The 25,616-nt window shown below is 44.5% G+C and overlaps 1 protein-coding gene across 2 annotated transcripts in view; it reads left to right on the forward strand.

Moving 5' to 3' along the window:
• SEC31A (SEC31 homolog A, COPII coat complex component) overlaps nucleotides 1-25,616 on the forward strand; it is a 40,070-nt gene that overhangs the window by 2,970 nt on the left and 11,484 nt on the right. For both annotated transcript variants that reach the window (XM_066548007.1, XM_066548009.1), the window contains exons 4-21: nucleotides 521-719; nucleotides 1,778-1,873; nucleotides 3,417-3,557; nucleotides 5,004-5,146; nucleotides 6,092-6,191; nucleotides 7,368-7,529; nucleotides 7,688-7,840; nucleotides 9,560-9,799; nucleotides 10,357-10,431; nucleotides 12,488-12,538; nucleotides 13,257-13,334; nucleotides 15,559-15,634; nucleotides 16,219-16,397; nucleotides 17,864-17,990; nucleotides 18,138-18,283; nucleotides 19,892-20,065; nucleotides 21,340-21,513; nucleotides 24,640-24,769. In XM_066548007.1, coding sequence (XP_066404104.1) covers nucleotides 521-719; nucleotides 1,778-1,873; nucleotides 3,417-3,557; nucleotides 5,004-5,146; nucleotides 6,092-6,191; nucleotides 7,368-7,529; nucleotides 7,688-7,840; nucleotides 9,560-9,799; nucleotides 10,357-10,431; nucleotides 12,488-12,538; nucleotides 13,257-13,334; nucleotides 15,559-15,634; nucleotides 16,219-16,397; nucleotides 17,864-17,990; nucleotides 18,138-18,283; nucleotides 19,892-20,065; nucleotides 21,340-21,513; nucleotides 24,640-24,769 — 2,444 coding nt within the window. The remainder of the gene's footprint in view (nucleotides 1-520; nucleotides 720-1,777; nucleotides 1,874-3,416; nucleotides 3,558-5,003; nucleotides 5,147-6,091; nucleotides 6,192-7,367; nucleotides 7,530-7,687; nucleotides 7,841-9,559; nucleotides 9,800-10,356; nucleotides 10,432-12,487; nucleotides 12,539-13,256; nucleotides 13,335-15,558; nucleotides 15,635-16,218; nucleotides 16,398-17,863; nucleotides 17,991-18,137; nucleotides 18,284-19,891; nucleotides 20,066-21,339; nucleotides 21,514-24,639; nucleotides 24,770-25,616) is intronic.

Genomic DNA, 25,616 nt, shown 5'->3' on the forward strand with positions numbered 1-25,616 from the left:
TTGATTCCTCTTGAGTTAGCCTGAAAATAGGCTGTGGTCCAAGATTTGTGTCTGTGATATTGGCTAAACTTGCTGAGTCCCTGGCATGGCAGACAAAAACACTTGCACATCCAAAAGCACAGGTATGGAAAAGCATATGGAATTGTTCTAGTTTCACCTGTTTCTTCTCCTGTATGAAGCTGCTTGCAGATAGCAGAGTTTTTTCTCAGGCTGTGGCTGGATGGGCTGCCAGCCCTTACTTTGATGCCTGCTGTTGTGGTTGGGAGCACTTACCTGATTTTGCAGCCAGGAGATTGGAGATGTTGTCAGTTTGTGGGTCATTGGTTGTGCCTCTTGTTAATGAGCAGAATTGGGACATGTCTTCCTGATGGAAAGGGTTGTGCTGAGACTCATCCTTAGGGAGAAAAGCAGGCAGTGCTTTTCTCTGACTTTAGCTGGGGTGAGCAAAAATGGGATGTATCAACCTCCAGGGAGCTGGTGGTGGATGTTTCTGAGACTGTGGGGCCTCTGTGTCTTGCAGGTACCACAAGCTGATCTGGGGCCCTCACAGCATGTCCTCAGGGGACAGAGTGTCTGGAGTCCTGATTGCTGGGGGTGAAAATGGCAATGTCATCTTGTATGACTCAGCCAAAATCATAGATGGAGAGGCTGAGGTAATAATAGCCCAGAAGGACAAGCACACGGGACCAGTGAGAGCGCTTGATGTCAACATGTTCCAGGTTGGTCTTTGGGCTGTTTCTCTTAACATACCATCAATAGAGGAGTGGCCTATCTTAACTCATAACCTCAGATGTTTCTGCTGCTTCCTCTTCCCTGAAAAGCACGAACTATATTTGGTGTTTGAGTGTCTGTTTGTATTTAGTAGGAAAAACCTGTCCCATTACTGGCATTTCATATGGGGAATGAAAGTTCTTTAATTTGTTCTTTCCCCTCATCAGTTTACCTTGTCAATTTAGTTGATCTGTTTAGCTCTGCTTATTTGTGAAGCAGAGGTGCTGTTCAGGGTGTTTTTAGTCAGTCTCTTCTCTTAGCCTCTGTGCATTGTGCCAGTCACACAGGAAGGAATAACGTGCTCTCATTCATGTTTCTGGTGAGATCAGTTTTCAGGTCTCTCCTTTGGGGATTGGGTAGGATCCACCTTCAAGGCCCGCTTCCTAAGAGGAGACAGCAAGGAAACACAGCCATGGGGCCTCTTGAGCAGAAGGGCTCTCAAAACCAACAATCCTTCTCACACCACCAATGAGCATTTACTTCCTTCTAGATACAGTGTGTTGGTTTTTCCTTGTTGCCACCAGCTGTCTGAGAATTCATTGGATTTGTTTCCTAAATAACACTTCTGTCCCTGCACACTTGCCTCCAGCAAGGCTGCACTGTGTTCATTGTGTCCTCTCTGAATTGCTTCCTGTCCGTTTCTGCCTGTTGTGAGCTCAGGACTTGCCTGTTATCAGCCACAAAATGTGACCAAAGGGCACTTGGTGACCTTGGCTCATGTTGCCCTGCCTGGACTTTTGCATCCCAGGTGCAGAAGTGCTTTGGATGGCTGCACTCACTGTGGGCAGGGCAGGAATGCCACACTGTGCAGAGCAAAGCTCTGTGGTGGCCATAACTGCAGCACTGCTCCCTCCTCTGCCCTGTCACTCTTTTCCCTGTATCTTTTCCTATATCATGAGCAGATAGGGGAAATTTGCAGAGTTCTGCAGATCTGATGCCTCCCAGCAGCTAAGACTGGGAAAGCTGATGCTGAAATACTCTTAATGTCTATTAATATTTCCTACAGACTAATCTGGTGGCCTCTGGTGCTAATGAGTCTGAAATCTATATCTGGGACTTGAACAACTTTGCTACACCAATGACACCAGGAGTGAAGACGCAGGTACCCGATTTGTGTTTATTAAATTCTCCAGAGCAGACTCATGGAAAGATGCATGGCAGTTAGATAACAGCTGATGGAAATTTGCAGTTTTAAAGCAGTCTCAGGAGCATGGAGGAGGGGAAGCCTCTTGAAGTCAATCTTGGGTAGTGGCTGCATGCAAGGGTGACTGGATGCTGCTGCTTTTGTCGCCCCTGGGGAGCAGTGTCATGGCTGTGCCTGTAAGTGCAAGTGTGCACGGGTCCATGCAGTGAGTGGTGTGCTCAGCTTCCCCTGCAGCAACCCTGCATGTGCTGTCTTCTTTATCCACAACAGACCTGCAGTTTTGGCTTGCTGCACAAGCCAGCTGTGTCATGTGGCAGTTTTTTGTTAAGAAACTGTATTTGGCCAGGGAAAACTGTGGTGTCCCCTTAATCTTTGGGAAATGTTGCATTTTATCAAGCAGCAAGCAGAGTCTCTCAGACTGCACTCCTTCTCAAATACCATAACCATTACTTGTCTTTTAGTCTTCCTCTGCCTGTCTCACTGCATGCACAAATCTGAAGATGGTGGAGGTACACAGAGAAAAGGAGGAAAAAGATAAAAAGCAGCTACTGAGAAGTCAGATGATGAGGCAGTAGGTTTTGCAGTTACCTTGGTGGGTTTCAGGGAGTGGTTTAATTGCTATGCTCAAAGTCCAGTATTTAGCCTGTGTCTCTTAAAGATGATCTGTGGGGAAAAACAATAGTCTTTTGTGCTTTTTGCCTTGTGAAGGAAATGGAAGAATGGGAGGAAGTGGTTTCAATGCAAGTACACTTCTGGTTACTGGAAAATGGGTTTATTACTGCATGATAATTTGGAGACAAAAAAGTGCACAAATGGGATGAGCAGTAATCTTCAATTTAAAGATTTTTGGTTTAAACTCTGTGGGGTTTGGTTATTTGGTTTAGTTCAAGTAATTTATTAACATGTAGGCATTTGAGGGGATGTTCACCTTAGAGATCCCCGTAAAAGACTTTTTATGTCTAATAGTGATTTTTTTTTTTTAGGCTGGGATATCTTTTAGTCCATATGCATAATGACAACTAGAAATAATAGGGCAACAAGAGCTGGGTTTTTGGTCTAAAAATAAGAATTGGGACGGAATGAAAAAAAAAACATGGAATTTCTCCAAGCAAACTTTTTTTTTTTTTTTTTTTTTTTTTTTTTTTTTTTTTTTTTTTCCCCCGCTAAATAAAAACCTAATAGTCCAAGATAAAAGAGCAGTTCATATGTCTGGATATACTTTCACAGAGTAATTTTCTGTTCTTGAAGATAGTTTTGCTTAGTCTTGTTTTAATAACTAATGTGACTAATGTGTAGTACTGTAAAGCAGAAAATAACTAAACAGAGAAATTCTAAACATCAGTGTTTTCAGGTGTTGTACACTACAGCACGTGTAGAAAGGAAGCCAGAACACACCCAGTACACGGGGCACTCTCCTTGCAGATTTCCCACTTAGCAAGTGCTGAAAAGAGCAGGGTTTGAGCCTGCGGGGTTGTGACAGGCTGTTGTGTGTGTGCCGCAGCCTCTGGAGGACATCAGCTGCATTGCATGGAACAGGCAAGTGCAGCACATCCTGGCATCCGCCAGCCCCAGCGGCAGGGCCACTGTCTGGGATCTCAGGAAGAACGAGCCCATCATCAAAGTCAGCGACCACAACAACAGGGTGAGTTCCCTAGTTCTCTCCCTAGTTCTCTCCCTAGTTGTCTCCTGCAGCTGCTGGGTGCTTGCACAGAGCTACAGGGATGGGTCAGGGCACCCCTTTTTGTGTGACACGTGTGCCATTCACATTCTCTGAAAAAATCCCTTTGCCCAGGATTTCTCTCCTGGGAAGCTGAGAGGCCTCAGAGAAAAGGAAACCAATTCTTATCTCATTTGCTTCTCCTGTGTTGTGCTCTCTGGAATGTGTTTGGAGATTGTTTACCCACAGGTGATTGTTTCATTGGATTCTGGTGTGAGTTGTTTTGACTCTTTGGCCAATTGGGGCCAGGCTGGGTCAGGACTCTAGGAAGAGTCACGAGTTTTCATTATTATCTTTTTAGCATTCAGTAAGTATCTCTTCTGTATTCTTTAGTATAGTTTAGTATAGTATTCTTTAATATAATATAGTATTATAAAGTAATACATTAGCCTTCTGAGAACATGGAGTCAGATGCATCATTCCTGCCTTTGTCAGGGGTGCCTGGTAGATACAATAGACAGAGATCCTGGTGCCTGGCCCTGTTTGCTCTTGGGAGTATATTTATGCAAGAGGGGTTGTTAGTATTATCAGTTAAAATAGCCAGATGCAGGCTGAAGCAAGGCAAGGCACTCAGGTGTCCTATTAGAGTGATGGTTGAATTTTGAGAAAGCTCTTACTGATCTGTTTGGGGCTACCACAGAAAGATTTTATTGATTTTGCACAGAGAAGCATGGCATTAAGCAGGTTACAGAGGTGCTCCTATAGTTACAACCACCATGCCACCCCTTTAGGCAGTGTAAGTGCAAAAAAGAGTTCAACTCGTGGAGAGTGACATATTTGTATAATTTTGTATTGTTTTAAATAGAATATTGCTATAACAAACTCCAAAGATACAGCAAGAGTTAAAAATGGAACTTAGAAGTGGGTGCTGGGGAGTAGCTCTTTCCTAACTGTATTATTATTTTGATAAACTATGTCACTTTCAGTGTTTTCTGTGTTTGTTGCCTGACATAACAGCAGCACAGTAGGCTGTCTTCATCATGTGATGGTGGTCCTGTGATACAGTGTTCTCATGCCAATAACCTCTGCCCTAATGATGGCTTTTATTAAAATAGCAATAAAAATAATAGAGAAAAAGGTTCATATGGTGAGCTTTAGTGTTTTCTCACATTAAAACCTAGGACTGGGAAAAAGTCAGCAGAGTGTAATCTCTCTGAAAGGACCTTGGGAAACTGAAGTGCAAGTCTCCTCATTCACAAGAATAAGGAGAATTTCCCAGTCTGAATGCAGTCAGAAATAATGCCTGGAAAGACAGCTGCAAATTCCCTTGCAGTGGTGTTTTACCATACACACAGACATATTTGAGCTAGTTTTCTTTTTCCTTTAGTGCTGCTCAGCTGTGTGATGCTTTGGCCCAATGTCTCTCCTCAGATGCACTGCTCAGGCTTGGCATGGCACCCTGAAGTTGCCACCCAGATGGTTTTGGCCTCGGAGGACGACAGGCTGCCTGTTATTCAGATGTGGGACCTGAGATTTGCCTCCTCCCCACTTCGTGTTCTGGAAAGTCACACAAGGTATGAGGCTTACATGGAGTGGTGTGCTCCATGGTATTTGCACTGTTGGTGACTGTCCTGCTTTGTACATCCCACTTCCCGCTGTTCCCTGGGGAGGAAGGCTCCCTTGGTGCTGGCAATTTCAGCAGCAGCCAGTGCTGTAAGCTGGCTTGCTGACCAGCCAGCCCTGTGCCATGAAGGCCTTGTGGTTTTGGAGCTTGGTACTCTGAAGGAAACCAGCTCCAAAATTAAATAGACAAACCTACCAGGCTGCTGAAACAGTGAAGCTACTTGTTTGTTTCTAAGTATTTTAAGAAGAGGAAGCTAAGGAAAAAAGAATTAGTAGTAGTTGATTTTGGCTGAATAACATGCTAAGGTGCACCCAGGCACATCCTTGTGTGGGTTTGCACAGTTTCTGTGCCCCTCAGTCCCTAAATGCCTTAATTTTGGGTATAGTGGATGATTTTGTTAAGCAAAAATCAAATGGGTCGATTTTTTTGTCCGTCCTCCATTGTTGGTGAAACTTTCCTTATTGCTCAAATCCAATGCTTGATTTAAGAAGGGAGAACAGTGTTGTGGCTGCTACCAAAACTGCTGCCAGTGGGTTCTGCTGAATGTCTTGCTAATAAAAAGCTGAAATACTTCCTAGTCACTGACCTTACCTGTGGGTTTGCACACTGGGTGTTAGTGACACTAAACCATATGGTTACTGATGCCTAGCTTCTCCCATGTGACTGTTGCATTTAATTTTCAGATACAATGGCTGCATCTTTATACCTTTTCATGCAGAAAATAGCAAACATCTATTTCAACAAAACAAGGGCTGATAACATTGAAAAATTCCTCCTCTTGTAAGAGGAAGGGGTGGAGAGGGCATTTTGATATGGAATGCTGAACTTCTAAATATGCTTTGTTTACCATTTTGCATTTACATTAAGCTATTTTTTGTTGTGGCTTTTCATGCAGGGGTATATTGGCCATTGCTTGGAGTATGGCAGATCCAGAGCTGCTACTTAGCTGTGGGAAGGATGCTAAAATTCTCTGCTCCAACCCTAACACAGGAGAGGTATTGTATGCATACCACTTAAAAGAACCCAAAAATGTCTGTTCAGAGGTGGCACATGCAAAGCACATATTCCTGTGCTTGCATTCCTAGGAATGATGCTCCTGTGGGATGCTGCCCCCTATCCTATTTGCTATATGCTTTACTTCTGAGTTTGTCGTGGTGGTGCAGGATTCCTTACTGGTGTTGTCAATATTACACATTTGTCCTTGCAGCTTCTCTCTTACTGAGTAGTGATGTCCCTGTTCATTATAAGAGATGGAAATGGCTCCACTTAAACTAAATATATGCTTCCTACTCTTTTGTTTTGAGTCCAGTGTGGCAGGACCATGGTTGCAATTGCCTTTTTCCTTCTCTAAGAACTTTATCCAGCCAGGAGGGTATTTGTAGATTGCCATAGTTGTAGCAGATCAGTGAGAGCCACTCAAATGTGTTCCCACCCCACCCTTTTGGGCCTGGGAATATCTTTCAAAGAGAATCCAGAACTGTTTTTCAGACAGTGTTTGTCTCTAGACCAGGAAGCAAGGCTTCAGACATGCTGGAGGGCTCCTTGCCTCCAGTGGGCAATAATTGTGGAAAGGGAAGTGTTTCTAAAATTCAGACATTGGCCCAAAAATGCAAAAGCTGTGCAGTGTTAGATGAGTTATCTGAGCTGGATCCTGTGCTGTTATGAAGTTTTAAAAACTAAAAACAAGTTCCATGGGAGACAGCATTTTGCTGACAGCTAGCATTTTGTTCTTTGAGTTTCTCCTGGTTTATGGTTAAATATCTGCTGTAGGGGGAGCTTGTCTGTTCCAGGGCACAAAAGGCTGTCTGCCCAGGGTGCAGGTTTTACCATTTCTAGTTTTCCTGTGGAAACAGACTTCCTCCACACAGTGTGTGAGGATCCCTAAATCAGCTCTGAATAAGCTAGCGTGAATGTCAGCAGCTCACAGTGGGACAACACAGACACACCCCACCTGTATCATTTGTCCTGTGGGGATTCAACACAAGATTTAATGGGAGGAGAAGGAGATGGAGCAGTGGTGTGTGGATCATCAGGGTTTGTCCGCTGTCAGTGTGTATGGTGATGGGGAGCAGGGAGAGCAGACCAGCCTTGGGGCACAGGGGAAGGTTGTTGCTGTCAGGCTGGGTGCTCCATGAGAGCTCTGATTTGTTGGGCTTGGTTTTGCTCCCCAGGTGCTGTACGAGCTGCCCACGAACACGCAGTGGTGCTTTGATATCCAGTGGTGCCCGAGGAACCCTGCTGTGCTGTCTGCAGCCTCCTTCGACGGCCGCATCAGCGTCTACTCCATCATGGGCGGCAGCGCCGATGGCCTCAGGCAGAAACAAGTTGACCAGGTGTTGAAAATTGTTCAGAATAGGGACAGAAAGTGGGGAGGGGGTGAACAAAATATGGGAAGTTTTCAGTGGTTGCCTGCAGCCCTGCTTGCAGGAGTACCAAATAGATGTTTCGTTTATTAATGTCACTTTGGTTTTTCCCCCTTGTGTTATCAAAGCTCTCCTCGTCTTTTGGGAACCTCGATCCCTTTGGCACAGGCCAGCCCCTGCCTCCCCTGCAGCTCCCCCAGCAGACTGCCCCACAGAGTGTGGTGATGCCTCTGAAGAAACCACCCAAGTGGATCCGGCGACCCATGGGAGCATCCTTCTCGGTAAGGACTGTGGGATTCACATTCTCTGAACCTGAGAGAAGCAGAGAAAAGAATGATCAAAACAATTCTTATCTCATTTGCTGCTCCTGTGTTGTGCCAAAGTAGAATGCAATATGGAGATGTTTACCCAGGTTGATGGTGTTTTGTTTCCTTGGCCTGTCAGGACCAAGCGCGTGTGTTGGGACTGTTGGCTGACAGTCATGAGATGCTGTGCAGTTGAGTGCTTGGCAGATTCAGTTTAGATGTAGTGTAATACAGTATAAAATAATATAGCATAATAAAGTAGTTAATTATCTGATACTTCTGATAATATCTTTCTGATATCGGTGAGAGTCCTCCTCATCATTCCTCCCTGCCAATGAATACTGTAAGAGACAGTACTGTAAGGGATGGGCAGGGCTGGCCTGGCAGGTAGGGAGATAGTGCTGCCACCTGCTAAAACCCTTAAAGGGGGGGAGTTCAGTGGGATGCTCCACCCTGGGAGATCTTCCTCTTTGTTATCATAATGAGAGATGCTCAGGGTGCCTTCCAGACAGGGCACTGGCAACAGCAAAAGCCTGACCAAAATGCTTGGGATAAGAAAAGTGTCTGAGAGACATTTGTTTGTATCTTGGCATTAGGGCTTTGCTTTTGTTTCTGTGCACTGCTTGTTTTAGGGTAAATAAATATACACTGGGGCGGATGAGACCAAACTGGGCAAGTATCTGAGACTTCATAGTTTCAAACTGCTCTCATGTAAGTCAGTATGGTGGAGAACACTCAGGTTAGCTTTGATCAAGGTAACAGGAGTTGCTGTAGCAGCACAAGGGTAGGTTCCTCCATGGCTGGTTCATTTGCAGAGGAGCCAGCTGAGGAGATGGCAAGCTTAGCTTTTTTGCTCCTTGGCTCCACTTTTGGCTTCTTTTCTAAACCCACAGGCCATTTATTTGGGAACTTCTGGGGATTTTAGCCTGTCCATTTGAATTCAATTTCTCTGCTGCAATACTACACAATTTTCAACATCATATATCTGTTTATTCATGATCTGATGTGCAAATTAAATGCAATTTTCTCCTGTCAAAAAGAAGTGATGTTGCCTAGCCACTGACTGATGTGTCATTTTATGATGTTTATTCCCTTATTTGTCCTGGTTTCCTAGGAGCCAGGTGTCAGTCTTTTCCCTGGCTAGGCTTTTGCTTTCTTCTAATGCAGGTTTTACTGGATTTGCCTGTGTAAATTAACTTACAGCTATAGAATGAAATAATATCATAAGCCCCTCCTAATTATTTTCCTGTGTTAATTTTACCTCTTCAAATGTTGTCACAACTTATTGCCTATCTCTCGGTAGAGTTTCAACTGCTAAACAGCCTGGCAAGAGCAGGGCAGACATCATGCTTGAGCATTTACTTAATAATGTTAAGTAAAGGTTTCTTTGGCAACTGCATTGCAATATCATTAGATACTCCACTGTTGCTGGGTACTGCACAGACCCACAGCTCCAGCTCTCAGTTTCTGGTCTGTCTTTTGTCTGAGAAAAAAACAGGCACAGGAATGTCTGCTTATAAATCTTATCAATGTGAACCTACTTCACATTGGGGGAAAACAAATAAATGAGCAGATGTCAGGAGTGTTCAGTTAACGGACAATAATCATATATATGTTATATAAAATACATTTTGATACATGCTCCCCTGCTGTGTACTTGTATTTTCACATGCTGTATGTGTGCTTCAATTCCAGTTTGGAGGCAAGCTGGTGACCTTTGAGAATTCCAAGCCTCCTCAGCAGCCGGGCATGGAGCAGCAGCAGCAGCAGCATCCCCACGTCTACGTGAGCCAGGTTGTCACAGAGAAGGAGTTCCTGGCCCGCTCAAACCAGCTGCAGGAGGCTGTGCAGTCCCAGGGCTTTGTCAGCTACTGCCAGAAGAAAATGGACATGGCCCTGGCTGACTTTGAGAGGAACGTGTGGGCCTTCTTGAAGGTAACAGGCTGGCAGCCCTGCAGCAGCTCCCCAGGGAGTGGGACAGCCAGGAGGTGGTTCCTTCTGCACATTGAGCTGAAGAGGTGCTGGGAACCAAAAGCTGCAGGCTGTGGGAATAATTCCCATGAGCCCTGGCACTGCAGGAGATCCACCAGAGGAGGGAGGGTCCTCAGGACCAGGGGGGTTTGTGGGGAGTCATGACAAAGCAAAGGTGTGGGTGAGGTTATATCCCATGGTTTTGGATATTCCCCATCAGCTAATACTTGTACAGGGAGCTGGTAGAAGGATTAAAGCTTTGGGATAGCTTTAGATGGGCTTTCACTGCTCACTCTAAGCATGTAGAGGTTTCCAAGTGAAGCAGATAAACACATGGTTCACCTGCAATAACCAGATGGAAGCCTTGCCCACCTGCTCAGGTGCCCAAGTCACTGAAGGTTTTTGCATTTCTCTTTATTACGTTTGGTCTACTCAGTCACTAAATCTCCCTGGGTCATTTGTGCCAGTGAGGGAGAAAATGAAAAATTGTGAATTGCAATATAGTTTTTAACTTTTTAAAGGTGAACTTCGAAGAGGATTCACGTGTTAGATACCTTGAGCTCTTAGGATACAGGAAGGATGATCTGAAGAAGAAGGTAAATATGTGAGATAAATAACTTTTGAATTTCAGAGTTTAATTTCAGAATTCTTACAGAAAACACTTTGCTCTGTTGGGTTTTCTCATTAGTTGTGTCTTCTTGCAATATGGATGTTCAGTGGAAATGCCAGAGCAGGCAACACACTTCAGAGGTGTGTCTGCATCTGGCTGTCCATTGTTGATGAGTGAAATTCTCACTCATCAAGAGGCTTTGATATTTATTGATTCAGGCTATTCATGTAACTTTGCTATGTGACACCCTTCTACTTGAGCATGGTGGAATGGCATCTGCTTTTAGGCTTTCTGGTTGAAGAACATGTAAGCAGTTTTCATTAACTAGGAAAATCTGGGATAGTCTTTTTTTGTTTCTGGGAGACATCCTTCATTTTTGAAAGAAAAAGAGAAAAAACAAGCCCAAAGGTCAAACGTGGTTACATTTGGAAAAGCAAAGTTTGGATTACCAGGAAGCAATTTGCACATCATTATAGACCTTTCTTCCCAGCTGGAAGATTTTTACTCAGTGTTACAGGGAGTTACCTGCTGTGCCTTCTGGCTCTGTTGTTTTCAGTTGTCTACCCAGGAACTATCTAGTATTTCTTCAGCTCTGTTTCAGTGGATTTTAACATTTGACTCATTTTCATTATATGAAACTAATGTTTTATTTTCAAAGATTGGCTCCATTAAAGTGTATTGTGCTCACAAATTAAATGCCTTTTAGGGCAAAATTAATATGATTGTGGGAAAAAAATAATGGTTTTGTTAAGTTTGTCCTCAGCTTCTAAATATTTGTCCAAAGGCAAGCACAGCAAGGGTAATCCTGTTTTTGAAAAGCAGATCTCAATTAGAAAATCCAGTTGAAATTCAGTAGTGGTTCTGCAGAGTGGCCTCATGAGATTAAAGCCCACTGCTTGCTTTTGCTTTGGGTTTATATGCCCTGTGCATGGGAGAAGCTGGGAGAATGGGCCCAGCTGAACTGGGTAGCTTGGAATGCTGGGCCTATCTCATTATTTCAGTATTTAGGGGAACAGATTGAAGGAGCTACAAAGTCCTGGTTTTATGTAGCTGTTTTCTGAAAACATTCCATGCAGAAGTTGACTCCATGTTTTTTTAGTGTGAAGAAGCAGCATAATACAGCTCATCTGAAACTTTGTGATACCCAGATGGAAAGCTCACTAGATCACAACTTGGTTTTCCTATTATTGGTACCATTAGGAAAGTAAAAACAGAGATCACAGATTTCAGCTTCTTGTAATAAGCTGTGAAGAACGTGGGAAGGGTGGGTTATATTCTTAAAACCTGTGATTCTCATGGAAGCCAAGTCCTGGATTTTTCATTTTTATTGTAAACTAGTGATTAAAAAAGAAAGAGAAAACTGTCTCCAGCAATTTGAGCTCAGCTCTCTACACAAACCAGGGTACACCCACAAGGGTAAAATAAAGCCTACAATACAAAAAATAGTAGATAATTTTAGGAGCAATGTGAAACCCAGGCTCCCTGATGCTGAAATAATATAGAAACTCTATACATGAAATTGTTGGTTTTGAGAGCCCTAATTGAATCTGGAGTTATGGTTTGCTTTGCAAAGCAGTAGAAGCTGGGCATTTTAACTCTTTTTTTACCTTGGAAAATCCTAGTCCACAGCCAAATGCCTGATGTCAGGAACCCACAGCTTCCTGACAGGCTCTCTGTTCCACAAGGATTGTCACTGCTTTATTTTCCCTCACCAGAGCAGACAGAGGATTTTGTCCATCATGTTCTGATACTGATTTTATTCCTGTAGTTTCCAGCAGCTCTCTAGTGAGGTTTGAGGCCCTTGAGCTGACTATTAAAGGTTTAAAGGTGTATGGCAGCTGTTGTTTCCATCAGAGCTTGGGGTGCAGGTATCTTAGCAGTAAATCCATCTCCAGGCTGGAAGAGGAAATGGCTTTAGTTTTATGTTAAAGTGTTTAATTTCATGTTCACTGTTGTGCAGGCAACATAGCTACATGTGCCAGTTTTGCAATCTGAGAATTTGGTGCCTCTTTAAAAGGGTACTTACTTAAATCATTTTCTAGATCACATCTGCTCTGAATAAAGAAGGTCTTGCAGATGGTGCCTTGGGAGAGGTAAGCAAACACATGTATGTAACTCTGTGGTTACTTTTATAATGCCATAATAATTTGTAAAGTAATAATCATTTTTCTTTCCACTTGATAGCTGTTCCAAAGTAAGTCACAAATAATCCAGCATGTGGCAAGTTCCTACATTCAGTAGGATGAAGGTGTTATTTTAAAAAACCAACCACTTCTTTTCCATTCAGATGTTCCCCTCCTTTTCCAATGAAGGGCTCTCAGTCACAGGTTTTAATATGGGTCTCACTGGCACCTGATAGCAAGAGCAGCACCTTCATCAGGCTTTAAAGAAAGCAGGACTGAGTGTGTGGTCCTGTAACTTTTCCTGCAAGAGTGGTAACTACAGTTCAGGCACTGCCCACACTGTAATTGCAGTGGCCTGAGTCTACAGCAGGACTCTGCAGTGCTTTTGTGGCACAGACAGTTCAGAGTCATCTGTCGCTGCCTCATGGGGAAGAAAGTTTTTTTTTTTTGCATGTTTTGAGGCAGCTGAGGTGAAAACAGCACAAGGTACTGTGTAATGACAGAGAGTGAGGAAACCCAGCTGGGCCTCTACCCTGTTTGTGAGGCTCAAGAACATATTGCCAATGCATTTCTGTGATTTTCAGTCTGGTTCTAACTTGGCTGGTGGAAGGGTGACAGTACTCTGCAATGCAAAGTGTTTCTGCCTATTTTGCTGGTGGATGTTTATGGCATCTTCTCTCTGCTGAAGGCTCCTGCAGAATCTGATGGATCTGTGCCAAATGAGGGGGATGAAGGCCAGACTACAGAGGAGGAGTTCTTGGGAGAGGTATCTGTTGCCCTCTAGACTAACCCTGCTGACCTCCCTGTATTTACTTTGTTCCTTTTAACAGCATTTCATTTTCTTGGCTTTTCCTACTGCTGAGGATATACAGAAATACCAAAAATTATTTATAATGGTAAAACTGGACTCTTGCTGGGATTCTGTTTCATCTGCTTCAGGCAGTATGTTCAGCTAGGTTTACTGAAGCCTAGTTTATGTTCAGCTAGGAGCACTGAGTTTGTGCTCAACCATGTCAGCATTTGGGATCCTACACACTGTTTGGATAGGATTGTTTTCAACCCTGTGTTTTACATATGAGAATAGGTCTCTAATTAGCACTAAGGACTGAGCCTCTGTCTTGTGAGGTGTCACTAGCACTGAAAATAGTGTGAACAGGCCAACTTCATTCTTCCCCATTCCCTCAGTCCCCCTTTTGGGTTAGAATTTGGGCTGGTAGCTGTGCTTCCTGTGCTTGGTGCCTGTCTGCAGCTCTCTATGGAGATGGGGACAGTGGTTCAAGGGTCCTGCCTGTTGGGCTGGTGCAGACATAACAAACAGCCTGTTAAAGACATCAAAATCAGGATGCTTTCCTTGGGTTAGGTGCTTGATTGCTTGTTAGTTCTGTAGGCTCTGTAGTGACAGATGTGTGTTTCTGACAGTGTAAGGGGTTTGCTGTATGCAGTCATGAAGATATTGGGTATCTCATTACAAATGTCTCTTCTAGGAGAGAATTCACAGCCACACATGACCTTAGTCTACCTAAATATTTGTGAGCCTGGCCTGAAGCCACTGGTGATGCATCAGGGCATGCTGTCACATACATAAAGTAACTGGATGGGCACATTATTCCTGTGGTAGTCACAACGTGCTCTCAACCAATACCAAACACACATCCAGTGTTATCTGACAACAAAATCATTTTCCAGATGCTGTGTCTTTTTCATAAGCCAAACATAAAGCTTGTTTCAGACTTGCTTCCCCCTCCAAATGAATGTCTTTGGTCTACTCTGTCCTTCAGTTTAGCTGAACAAGCAGGGTGTTCCTGAGCTCCCTTAGTGTACTGGAGCAATGGCTTGTGACAGTGGAGGTGGTTTGTGGGCCAGGTTCTGCACTCTGCTTAGCCTGTGCTGTGAAAGTGGATGGTGAAGAGAGACTTCTCTTTTGGTGCTATTTTTTATTATTGAAATGTTTGAAATCCCAAAATCCAGGTACTCACACAAAGTGGTCTCTGCCTTAATTCTGGGGGAGTTTTATAGAAAAAGCAGTCTCTGTCTACTGAACATTCCTGTCCTGAGTGCTACACTGGACTTCTGTGTTGAAAATTAAGCTTGTGTTCATGTGTAATTTGCTTAATTAAACCGGGGTGTATGTCTGGTGCAGAGGCTTTCATGGATGAGCTGAAATTCAAAGTGGAGCAGGGTGGAACCTAGGTAGCATTAATGGCAGACTGTTCTTGGTAAGGGTTAAGGCTGAAAGAGAAGGAAAGAAAAGGATTCTGAGTTTCTCATTGTAGCTGTAGCTTTGCTTGGAGGGGGCTGTGTGTATATGGCTACAGATGGAAGTTGGTGCCCAGGATCCAGGTGTCTGGCTGCTGGTACTTGTGAGATAAAGGAACTTTAATTGGTAAAGCAAAGAAAAACAAGGAATTAATTAACTGCTTCCCATGAGCAGGCAGGTTTTCATCCCTAAGAAAGCTGAGCTTCATCACATGTAACAGTGACTTGGGAAGAGAAATGCCATCCCTGCAAACATCCCCCTCTTTCTTCTTCCTCCAGCTTTATATTGTGCTGAGCATGATGTTAAATGGCCTGGAATATCCCTTGGGTCAGTTTGGGGTCACCTGTCCTGGTTGTGTCTCATCCCAACTTCCCATGCACTCTGCACCTTCTCACCAGAGGTGCAGTAGGAGAAGTAGAAGAGGCCTTGGTGCTGTGCAAGTGCTGCTCAGCAAAAGCAACAACATCTCTGTATTATCAACACTGCTTCCAGGACAAAACACACAGCCCCATCCTGGCTACTCTGAAGAAAAGTAACTTTACCTCTGCCCAAGCTGGCACACAGGGATAACCTTCCCTTTTAAGTTAATGGTCTCTGAGTTGACTGGTAGTCTGAAATTCAGACTGGTAGTCTGAAAATTTAACTTGCAGTGCAAGAGCCATGTGGTTTTAAAATGTTTGAATTTTCTAAGTGTTTACATAATCTCAGAAATTATTCTTTTCCTTTCTTTTAGACGCTGAAGGACCATAAAAAAGAAACTGAAGATTTGGGACCTGCAAAGACAACATTTAACATTTCTGTTAGTGGAGGTATAAAAAAACCTTGATATTGATTTTATTGTATGTACTGTTATTTGTAAGTACTGCTGTTGATACTGGTGTTCCAGTGAGAAGGCAGATGCTGCACAGATAGTGAAGAATTGTGATTACTTGCCTCTAACTAACTTGAGACATGCAGTCTCAAGGCACTTGAAAATACAGCTTTTTTAAGGAAGGAAGGAAGTTTTAGAGCACTTGTGTACCCCCTTGCTGACATGCAGCTGCTCTGAGTGATAAAAGAAGATACGCTTGGTCAGGCATGAAGTGCTGTTTCTACAGAACCTCCCAGGGGATCTTGAGTAACACAGAAACCACTGACCCCTGTCTAGGTTTGGCTTTTTATGGCACTGTTCAGGTAGTTGTTTTAGGGGCCATTTAGACCTCTAGGAACTTGCTCTGTCACGAGGTAAGTAATGTTTGACAATGCCCCTGTGGCATGGCTGTGCCCCTGTGAGTACCTGGCTGGGAGTGGGCCGTGCCAGCATTGTACAGTTGGACAGCGTCACCTGCTGCTGCATCCATCCCTCTGTGGCTTTTGTGGCAGCATTTGGAAGTGCCCCTCTGTGTCGTTGCAGATGTGGATGGGCTGATCACACAGGCTCTGCTGACAGGGAACTTTGAAAGTGCAGTGGATCTGTGCCTGCACGACAACCGCATGGCCGACGCCATCATCCTGGCCATCGCCGGCGGGCAGGAGCTGCTCTCCCGGACTCAGGAGAAGTACTTTGCCAAGATGCGCAGCAAAATTACCAGGGTATGTGTTTCAGGTCAGAAGTAACATGCTCATATGCCTTTGGCAACTCCCTTTTTCACCTTAAAACGCTTTCTTGCCATTTTATAGATTTATTTCTGTCAGATGTTAGTAAGTGTTCAAGTCGTAAGATCTCAGAGCAGAAGGATTTTTGTTACTCTTTTTTAATTCATAAGGGGACAACAGTACACAAGAGTATTCTTTGTCCCATCTCCACTGTCTCTGAGTTGCATATACACCAATAGATTGTCAACAATAAAGCCAAATGCTTTAAGAAGGGCACATTTTCAATCTGCTGTTCTGTCAATTTTTTCACACGTGACCCATGCTCAGGGCCAGCAGCATTATGTTGATTTCTGCCCATGATCAGCCTTCACAGATTTTGCTGATGCTTTGTTTTACTGCATGCACAGAAGAGAGAGCAAAGTATGCCCAGGGTAGATTAATCACCCTTTGTCTAGGAGACAGGGTGTTATGGCCAGCTGGTTATTGTTATTTTCAGCTTTTTGCAGTGCTGGGGTTGCTGATGTTGCCTGTGCAAATCTTTTCTTTTTTACTACCAATAGGAGAAAGAAGTGACAAGAGGTTGAAACTGGAGAAGTGCCTTTAAAAGAGCAGTTGGTTTAGCAAGGGTGGCAGCTTTTAGAGGAATTTCTTCACTGTAGTTCATCCTTTGGGAAAAGGTTTTTATGAAGAGCTGACCAGTTATCTGTGCCTATGCTGACAGGCAAACATTGACCTTGTAGTCAGGATGTTGCATTTGTTGTTCAGGTGTGTTTTTTCTCTTCTGGTCCCAAACTGCACACATACTGCTTGTTCAGCTGTTTCTGAGCTTGAAGTCTTGGCATGAGAAGGACTTTGTTCACTCTAGAGCAGCACAGCTGCCAAGTCTGTCTTTTGTCCAAAGCAATAACTGGAGGCAGAGTTTTAGAAGGATGAAACTGGAATTCCATTCTGAGGGCTGTGCAGAGGTGGCCTGTGTAGGGTTACTACAGCCAGCTCAGGTTTATATTGCTGCCAGCTCTTTATGCAGCCTTTTCAACTGCTCCTCACTGGTCAGCTTGAGACCAAGAGCTTAAAGCTGAATGAAACAGTTTAAAAAACAAAAGTCATACATCTCCCTGGGCATTGTGTAGAAGACTTTATAGCTAAATACTTGGTAGGCTATCTTTGTCTGCAAAAATAGTGCTGAAAACCATTTGCAACAGCTTGTGGAGATTTGTGTATTCTTTTCTTGTTCATTTTGTAGCAAGAAAAATCAGCCTCTGCATGTTCTCTGAGCTTGTTTTGTGATTTTTTTCCTTTTTAAGTAAGATGTGCTCTTGTGCAGCTGTCGAACTACAATGCAGTACCTGTCATGACTCTGGATATAGTGGGGATGAGTACACTGGAGCAGATCCAAATTATCCTGTGTATTAAACAGAGGAAGTCCTAACAAGATCCTAACTGTGGTCTCTCTCCTGCTCTAGCTCATCACTGCAGTTGTAACAAAGAACTGGAAAGAGATTGTGCAGTCTTGTGACCTGCAGAATTGGAGAGAGGCCTTGGCTGCTGTGCTCACTTATGCCAGGCCAGATGAGTTTACAGCCCTCTGTGGTAAGGACTCTTCTTAGACTGGATAATTCCAGAGCAGTATCGTGGCTTTGCTCACTGCTCCTTGGCAGGTTGCTTCCCCAGCTTAGCAGTGGTGGGGAGGGATAACGCAGAGTGATTTACCAGCATCTTTGTTCTTATTTTATCTAGATCTCCTGGGTAGCAGGCTGGAGAATGAGGGGGACAGCGTTCTGCAGACACAAGCTTGCCTCTGTTATATTTGTGCTGGCAATGTGGATAAACTTGTCGCTTGTTGGACCAAAGTTCAGGATGGAAACAGCCCCTTGTCCCTTCAGGTTGGTAATTCGTTTAAGAAAGGTGTTGGAAATAACAGACTGCAATCATTTGGCTCTTAAATCAAATTATCTAGTGTAGAGCTTTGCTGTCTGATGTACATCAGGATGCAAGCCTTTCCTTTCTGGAAAAATAACACACAGATAGGATACTGGAAAATGCTGGGAAGTACAGTGGCCCTTGCACTTGCCTTGTTCTTTGGGCAGTGGTACTAATACATTTCTTGTGTAAAATAATAGTAGTACTTAGTGTTTTGGTAAAGAAGGGCCTTCCAGTGCTTGCATCTTTTGTGGTTAGGAAATATTTGTACTTTTGGAAGTTCAGGAGAAGAAATCAATAGAATTAGATTTAAATCTGGAGAGGCAGTTGTAGGAAGGTTCTCATGAGAGTTTTCCCTGGGGGTTTGCACAACAAAGTTTGGTTTCCAGCAGTGAAATAGATTGCTTGTAGCAGATATCTTGAGGGAATAGGGTTGATGGGTGGAATGAAGCAGTAATGGAATAATTTATTTTATAATACAATGCTAGTTTCTTCCATCTGTTTAAGGTCTTTGAAGAACCAGTTTTAGAAAGTATTTACTTGATTATACTGTGAGACTCTTTAGTTAATTGAAGGAACTGATGTGTATCTGAGTTTTGCTTCATGTCATTAACTCTCTGAATTATCAAAATAATTTGATTTTGAGGGCTTTATTTACAGAGTTACCTTCAGTTTGAATTTGCATTTTGATTGCATGGCTTTCGTCTCTCAGGCTGTAAAATTGGAAAATGTTGTTGAAGTCCTAATTAGGTGACTTGTTTACTATGATAGTGGCAATAGAAGCTGTTGTTTTGGGGTTTTTTTCACTTGCCTTTTTTCAAGTGCTGATTTGTAGGGGAAAACAAATGGTTAGAAAACAATTTTTATTATTAATGTATGGTTGAAATCTTTTGTGTGGTACACTCTTGTAAGATTTTTAAAAGGGTTTTAATTTTGGAAAATGAATATTTGTTGTATCCTTTAGTACAAATACAGTAAGAAAAACATAAGAAAACAGAACAGAAAATATTCTTATAATTAAAGACTAGAAGGAAACCCAACCAAGACCAGCTCTGGTGTTGGGGGATGTGCAAGGAAGGCAGGTTATAGAGTATTTCTGGTGAATATCAGGAAAACAATTTTGCTGTAACAACCAGAAAAGTATGGACAACTCTTCCAGAGGAGTTTTTAGATCCTTTGAAGATGGATAAGAACTGACTTACTGAAGCCCTGTAAACGAATGTGCAGTGCAGTAGTGGTGACAGGTGTGATGTTGTCTCTGCTCTGAGGCTGTCACCAGATAATGTTATGAAAGCATCCACTTGGTGGAGATGCTCAGTGCTGATAGAGCCCTGTTTGATAAAAGCAGTTCTTGGGAAATCTTTTGGCTCTGCTGTTAGGTGGTGCTTGGAGGGTGGTTGCTGTTCCATGCTCTGGGAACAGCTGTGCCTTTGGTGCAGCTGGGAAACCTGCGCTTGGCTTGGGCTCCCCACAGGGTGAGAGGGGTCCTGCCAGGGGCAGACTAAAGCCAGGCCCTGCTTCACTTTGTTGTTCTCACTTGTGAGTGGGTTTCCCCCCTCCTGATCTTTCAGGATTTGATAGAGAAGGTGGTGATCCTGCGCAAAGCCGTGCAGCTCACGCAGGCCGTGGACCCGAACGCCATGGGCGCCCTTTTGGCCGAGAAGATGAGCCAGTATGCCAACCTGCTGGCTGCTCAGGGCAGCCTGGCTGCAGCACTCTCCTTCCTCCCTGCCAACACCAACCAGGTAAGGGGCTCTTTGCTCCCTCTCTGCCTGTGAACAGGTGTGCTTCAGCAGAGGTCTCTGCGTGCTGCAGTTCTGTGGTATTTTCTCAGCTCTCCACACAGAGGAGGAATGAGTGAATCTGACTGCATGTTCTTAGAAGGCTAATTTATTGTTTTATGATATTATATTATGGTGTGCTTTGTGTTGTGTTGGGTGTTGTGTGTGTTGTGGGGTTTTGTAATGTTTTTTTTTAATTTTTTAAGCTTTTTTATTTTTTTTTATTTTCAAAATTTTTAATTATTTTTATTTTCATTTTTTTATTTTTAAATTTAATTTATTTTATTTTTAAATATTTTTAAATTTTATTTCTTTTATTTTTATTTTATTTTATTTTTAAATTATTTTATGTTTTTATTTTATTTTTAAATTTTATTTTAATTTTTATTTTATTAATTTTATTTTAATATTTTATTTTATTATTTTATTTTATTTTTTATTTAATTTTAATTTAATTTTATTTAATTTTAAATATTATGTTATGCCATACTAAACTATACTATAGAATAGAGAAATGATACAGCCAGAAGGCTAAAAGATACTAATGAAAAACTCGTGACTTCTTCCAGAGTCCTGACACAGCTGGACTGTGATTGGTCATTAAGTCAAAACAATTCACATGAAACCAATCAAACAACCACCTGTTGGATAATCAAGCTTCAAACCACATTCCAAAGCAGCAAAACACAGGAGAAGCAAATGAGATAAGAATTGTTTTCCTTTTCTGTGAGGCTTCTCAGCTTCCCAGGAGAGAAATCCTGGCCAAGGGATTTTTCCAGAAACTATGACAGTGACATGGTTCAGCTGCTTGATGTGCACTTTGGAATGTGACAGTCAGGCTGTTCCCCTCACCCTGCACTGGCCTTGCTGAGCTGGCAGGCCTGCACAGACTTCTGCTCCCTCTTACTTTCACACCCTTGTGCCTGCAGCCAGTCACTGACAAAGGGTGTCCTTCCTGCAAGCCAGACGTGGCAAATGAAATGCCATAAACATTGGGTTGTTCTCTTCTGACTTCCCATCCTCCATCAGCTGATATTTGTAGACAGTTTGGGAATGAGGCAGGCAGTTGTAAGGCAGTTCCAATGGCCTCAAGCCTCATGCAGAAAAGACTTATTCCAGTGAAATAAAGCAGGCTCAGAGGGGGCTCATCAGTGAGTGGCCACTCAGCCTCCTGGTGTGCTGCCCTGGGTGCCAGGCAGTGCACCTCAGCTCCCTTCCCTGTCCTTTTCTGCTTGCAGCCCAACATCGTGCAGCTGCGGGACAGGCTCTGCAGAGCCCAGGGGCAGCTCCCAGCAGGACAGGACGGCCTCAAGGCGCCCCATGAGAGAGAGCCCATGGCCAAAGGGAGAGCTGGCCCCGCGGCTGGACGGATGCAGGCACCCCAGGCTCCAGCCCAGCAGTATTACCAGCAGGTAAATGGCCTTTGCCAGTAGGGGAGGGACATGCTGCTTGAGTTCTGCCCAGTGATGGATGTAATCATTTTTTTCTCTTGATCTGAGGCTGTGTGACAAACCTCTCCTGAGAGCCTTGTGGTGAAGGTCACTGGTGCTTCCTTTCAGTCAGTACAGATGCCTCCTTTACTCCTCATCTGGAAACATCCTTTAAACACCTGCTTCTGAAGATTAGGTGTTTCCCCCTTTGTTTGAACATGTGCCAAGAGCAGCTGTGTGGGAGAACAGCACTGCAGGAGTTGTGTGCTTCCTCTCACAGTCCCTGATGTTTCTCCACCCCTAGCTCTGATTTTGGCTGCAGAAGTTGCTGAGCAGTGTTTATAGCAAACTGAGGGTGCTTTAGTGCAGCTGTGGGTACAGCCTGCTGTGAAAACACCTTCCCAGCCAGGTGTAAGAGGGCAGGGGCTAGTGGGGAGTGAGCTGTGTACAAGAAAGACCAGGTGAGTATGAGACTAAAAAGGGAGCTGTGCAGGGAGGAAGAAGAGAAATGGGGGAGTGAAATTTTCTGGTTCTACCTCTAACCTGAGGATGACACTGCAGCAGAACACACTGGCCATCAGGGCAGCGCGGTGTGTTGGGCAGCCCTGGCTTAGAGCACTGCCAGGTCTCTCATCCCCCAGCACAGCACTGCAGCTCATCTGGCCCCCCTCTAAAGGTGCTCTGGGCTGGGCTTTTCTGGGAGCAGAACTGTGTTAGGGTTGTGGGTGTTCTCCTTGGGCAGAGATTGGCACAAGCAGAGGGATCTCTTCTCTCTGCTGCCCCCAAGCACTGCCTGCCAGAAAAACCAGGGCAGGAAGAAAGGAGGGATGAAAAGTTGGGGGGGGGGGGTTGGGCATTCTCAATGTCAGCAGTAGGTGTTAGCAAGGTAGATTTCAGAAGGGACAAAGCCTTCATCCAGGATTTACCTTGCTAACCCCATTGCATATGGTATTAAATGCATCATCATTTATAATCAAGCCTACTCTGCTGTCTGTGTCTTTGGCCTTCTTCCTTGTAACCAATGAGTTGCCTTGAGAAGTGAAGCTCTGTGTGTCCTGTTTGGCTCTGGAGAATAGCACCTGTCCTCTAGATGCTGAGATATCAGCAATGCTTTTTTTAAAACAGAGTTCCCTCTTTCTCCCACTGTTTCTGAAATGCCTCAAGCAATTATTTCATCAAGGCCTGCTCATTTATTAAAGGCTGGGTGTATCAGAACCCCATGAGTTCACTGGGAGTTACAGCCCCCTGTCTTGCTGGCTTTTCAGGGAGTTCATCCTCAGCAGGAAGGGCTTGAAGGGGACAGGTGTCAGTCAGAAATGTTCCCAGCTGATGAACCAGAATGGAGAGAAATGACATGTTTGAGTGTTAGGATACTTGCTTGGTTTGACTTCTTTTAAGAAGGTGTGTATGCAGGACTTGTTCAGGCTTGAGGCAGCCTTAGTTTGACTGCTGTCCCAAATAGGAACTTGTTCTTAACACTTGGATTCCTTTCAGCACAGTTTTGTTGAACTCTCTTTTTCATCTGAATAAACCAGGCGTGAAAGGGGGTGAAAAGTCTTTGAGATTCTCTGGTGATGAGTGATGCAGGCATTAGCAGTGGCTGTTGTGCAGCTGACTGCACCGTCAGCTTAGCACTGTGTGGGGTTAGACACACAGAGACTTGAGCCAGCCAGGGCTGCAGGGTCACAGCTTTCCCTCTGCTTACATCCTTGAAGCCCAGCCATGTGTCCTGTGTTGCCCACTCCTTGCTCAGGAGTGTGCCAGGCCCAGGAAGTTCTTGATTTCTGTCCCATCAGAAAGGTAGGAGTGGTTGTATGGACTTGAAGCCGTTTGGAGTGGCAAAGAAGGAAGATGGAGGAAAGGAGCTACGGGAGACTGGCTGGGAAGCAATTACCATTAAGATGTGTATTTGTGCATGTGCAAGAGCTGAATATCAGTTTTTAACCTTTCAAAACTATATTTTAACCTTTTTAAATTCATCTGAAGCTCAATTTGAACAGACTCCTTCTGTGTGAGGCATATGTTTGAATTTAACATGGAACCTGGGGCTTGCAGCTGTGGTTAGTGATGCTCACTGTCATGGACCAGTGGGGGGGGGCTTCTGCAGTAGGAAAATGTGATGAAAGATGGAGACCTGGCTGATTGGCACACATAACACTGCACTTGCTCCACAGCCTATTGCAGCTGCAACACTGTGCTTCGTCCTCACTCTGCAATTCACTTTGGCTCCAGTGATTTTTGTCTGCCTTGAATGCAATTCCCTTCTTCCTCTGAGATTTTATGGCTGTTACAAGTGCCAGCATGCAAACCTTCTTGCGTTCACTTCTTTGCATCTTGATTTGTGAAACCCTTTAGACTTTTTTATTGTTTTGTTTTCCATGATTGGTATTTCTTTGTTCGATTCAGGTTAGAATTGCCCCTACTGTCACTACCTGGAGTAACAAAACTCCTACTGCCCTTCCCAGCCATCCTCCTGCAGGCTGTCCCTCTGACACACAGGTATAACCTTCATTATTCCTCCCTGAGCCTCTGCTCCACCCCAGTGTGTCCCCTGGTGTAATCTGTATTCTTGGCACAGTCTGTGCAGATAGATGGACGGAGCAGCTCCCATGTGTGCTCTGGTTTTACTCCTCTGCATCCCCTTACTTCTTTTTCACCAATGCCCAGAGGAGTGGCACTGGAAAGTCTTGAGTGGGAGCTCAGTGTGACCTGAGTCTCCCCAGCCCTTCCCCACAGTGGAATATCTGAAGTAGGATTTGTCTTTTCCCCCTTTTCCATGGAGATCAGAAGCTGCAGAGTTACCATTTAAGTTGAGTTGAAAGATAGCAGGGAGCTCTTCCTTATGCAGGCAGGTGTGTGCTGCTCTGCTTGCTGCTGAAGTCACTGCACATCCAGCTGTGCTTTCAGTGCTGTGCTGGGCACCCTGAGGCACTGGGGTGGTTGGAGGCATTTGCCCCTGTGCTGTTGATTCCCTTCTTCCAGGGAATATGGTTTCAGGCCTTGAAACGTGAACTTATCCTTTTGCTGCAGTTCTGCTTCAGCACTGCATTACCATTACTAATGAAATCCTGTCTCTCCCATTTTTCCTGTAATTTATTTTTTTGACAGGGAGACAACCCACCTCCTCCAGGGTTTATTATGCCAGGTGCTGTTGGCCCCAGCATGCCACCACAGCAAGCCACATCTTCCAACTACAGCATGTACTCGCAAGCAGGAACGCGGCCAGCATACCCACAGAGTGAGTAACAGCAGCCTCCCCCTGTCCCTCCCACCCAACTGGGCCAGCCCTAACTCAGGGATAACCCTGAGTCCCCTCCTTGTGGGTGGCAGTGTTCAGACCAAGCCAGGCCCACAGTTCTTGCAGGGTGGGGAGAAAGGTGAGGTGACATCTGAGGGTTGTCATTTCTTGGTGGGGTGCAGGCATCAGACACCCTCTGTCAAACATTCATCCTTGCTGAGGTGCCTGCCCACAGCTCTCAGGCTCACTGCCCAGCTGGCCTGGCCCAAGGTTGTGCTGGGGTCAGAGACCCCAAAGTCTGAGTCCTGGCAAAGCAGCACAGGCCTGGCAAAAAGAGACACAGCTCATCTCATTCCTCATTGGGGCTCCATGGCAATGGGAGAGGGGATGAGGAAATGAGGGCAGTAGTAGAGGTAAGTGAAGAAGGGGGCAGAGCCCTGGCTCACCCAAAGTAGGGACTGAAAGTACTGGCATGAGGGAGGAAAAATGGCCATAGATGGGCAGAGGCAGTGAAATCAGGCTGCAGCACCCACAGTGAAAGGCTGTGAGCTTACATTCATTCCAGAGTCTTTATTCATTTCCTTGGCCTAAGTTTTCCCTTTGTGAACACCTGGGACAGGGCTTTCCTTTCTCTGAGAGCCCCTGTGAGGATTGCAGTGGTCCAGAAGACAGCAGTGTCCATGTGTCCAGCCCCACCCCAGGCATCATGGTGGCTCTGGGCTGGAGGGTGTGTGTGGGAGAGCAGCAGTACTTTGAGCCAAGCCATCCTCTCTGTGCCTCCCAGTGGCAGGATGGGGATTTAGGCAGCCAGAGTTGTGGGAGCCAGGATTTGGCTGGGCAGGTAAGT

The sequence above is a fragment of the Molothrus aeneus genome, chromosome 4 (assembly GCF_037042795.1).
Source record: "Molothrus aeneus isolate 106 chromosome 4, BPBGC_Maene_1.0, whole genome shotgun sequence".
Classification (NCBI taxonomy): domain Eukaryota; kingdom Metazoa; phylum Chordata; class Aves; order Passeriformes; family Icteridae; genus Molothrus; species Molothrus aeneus.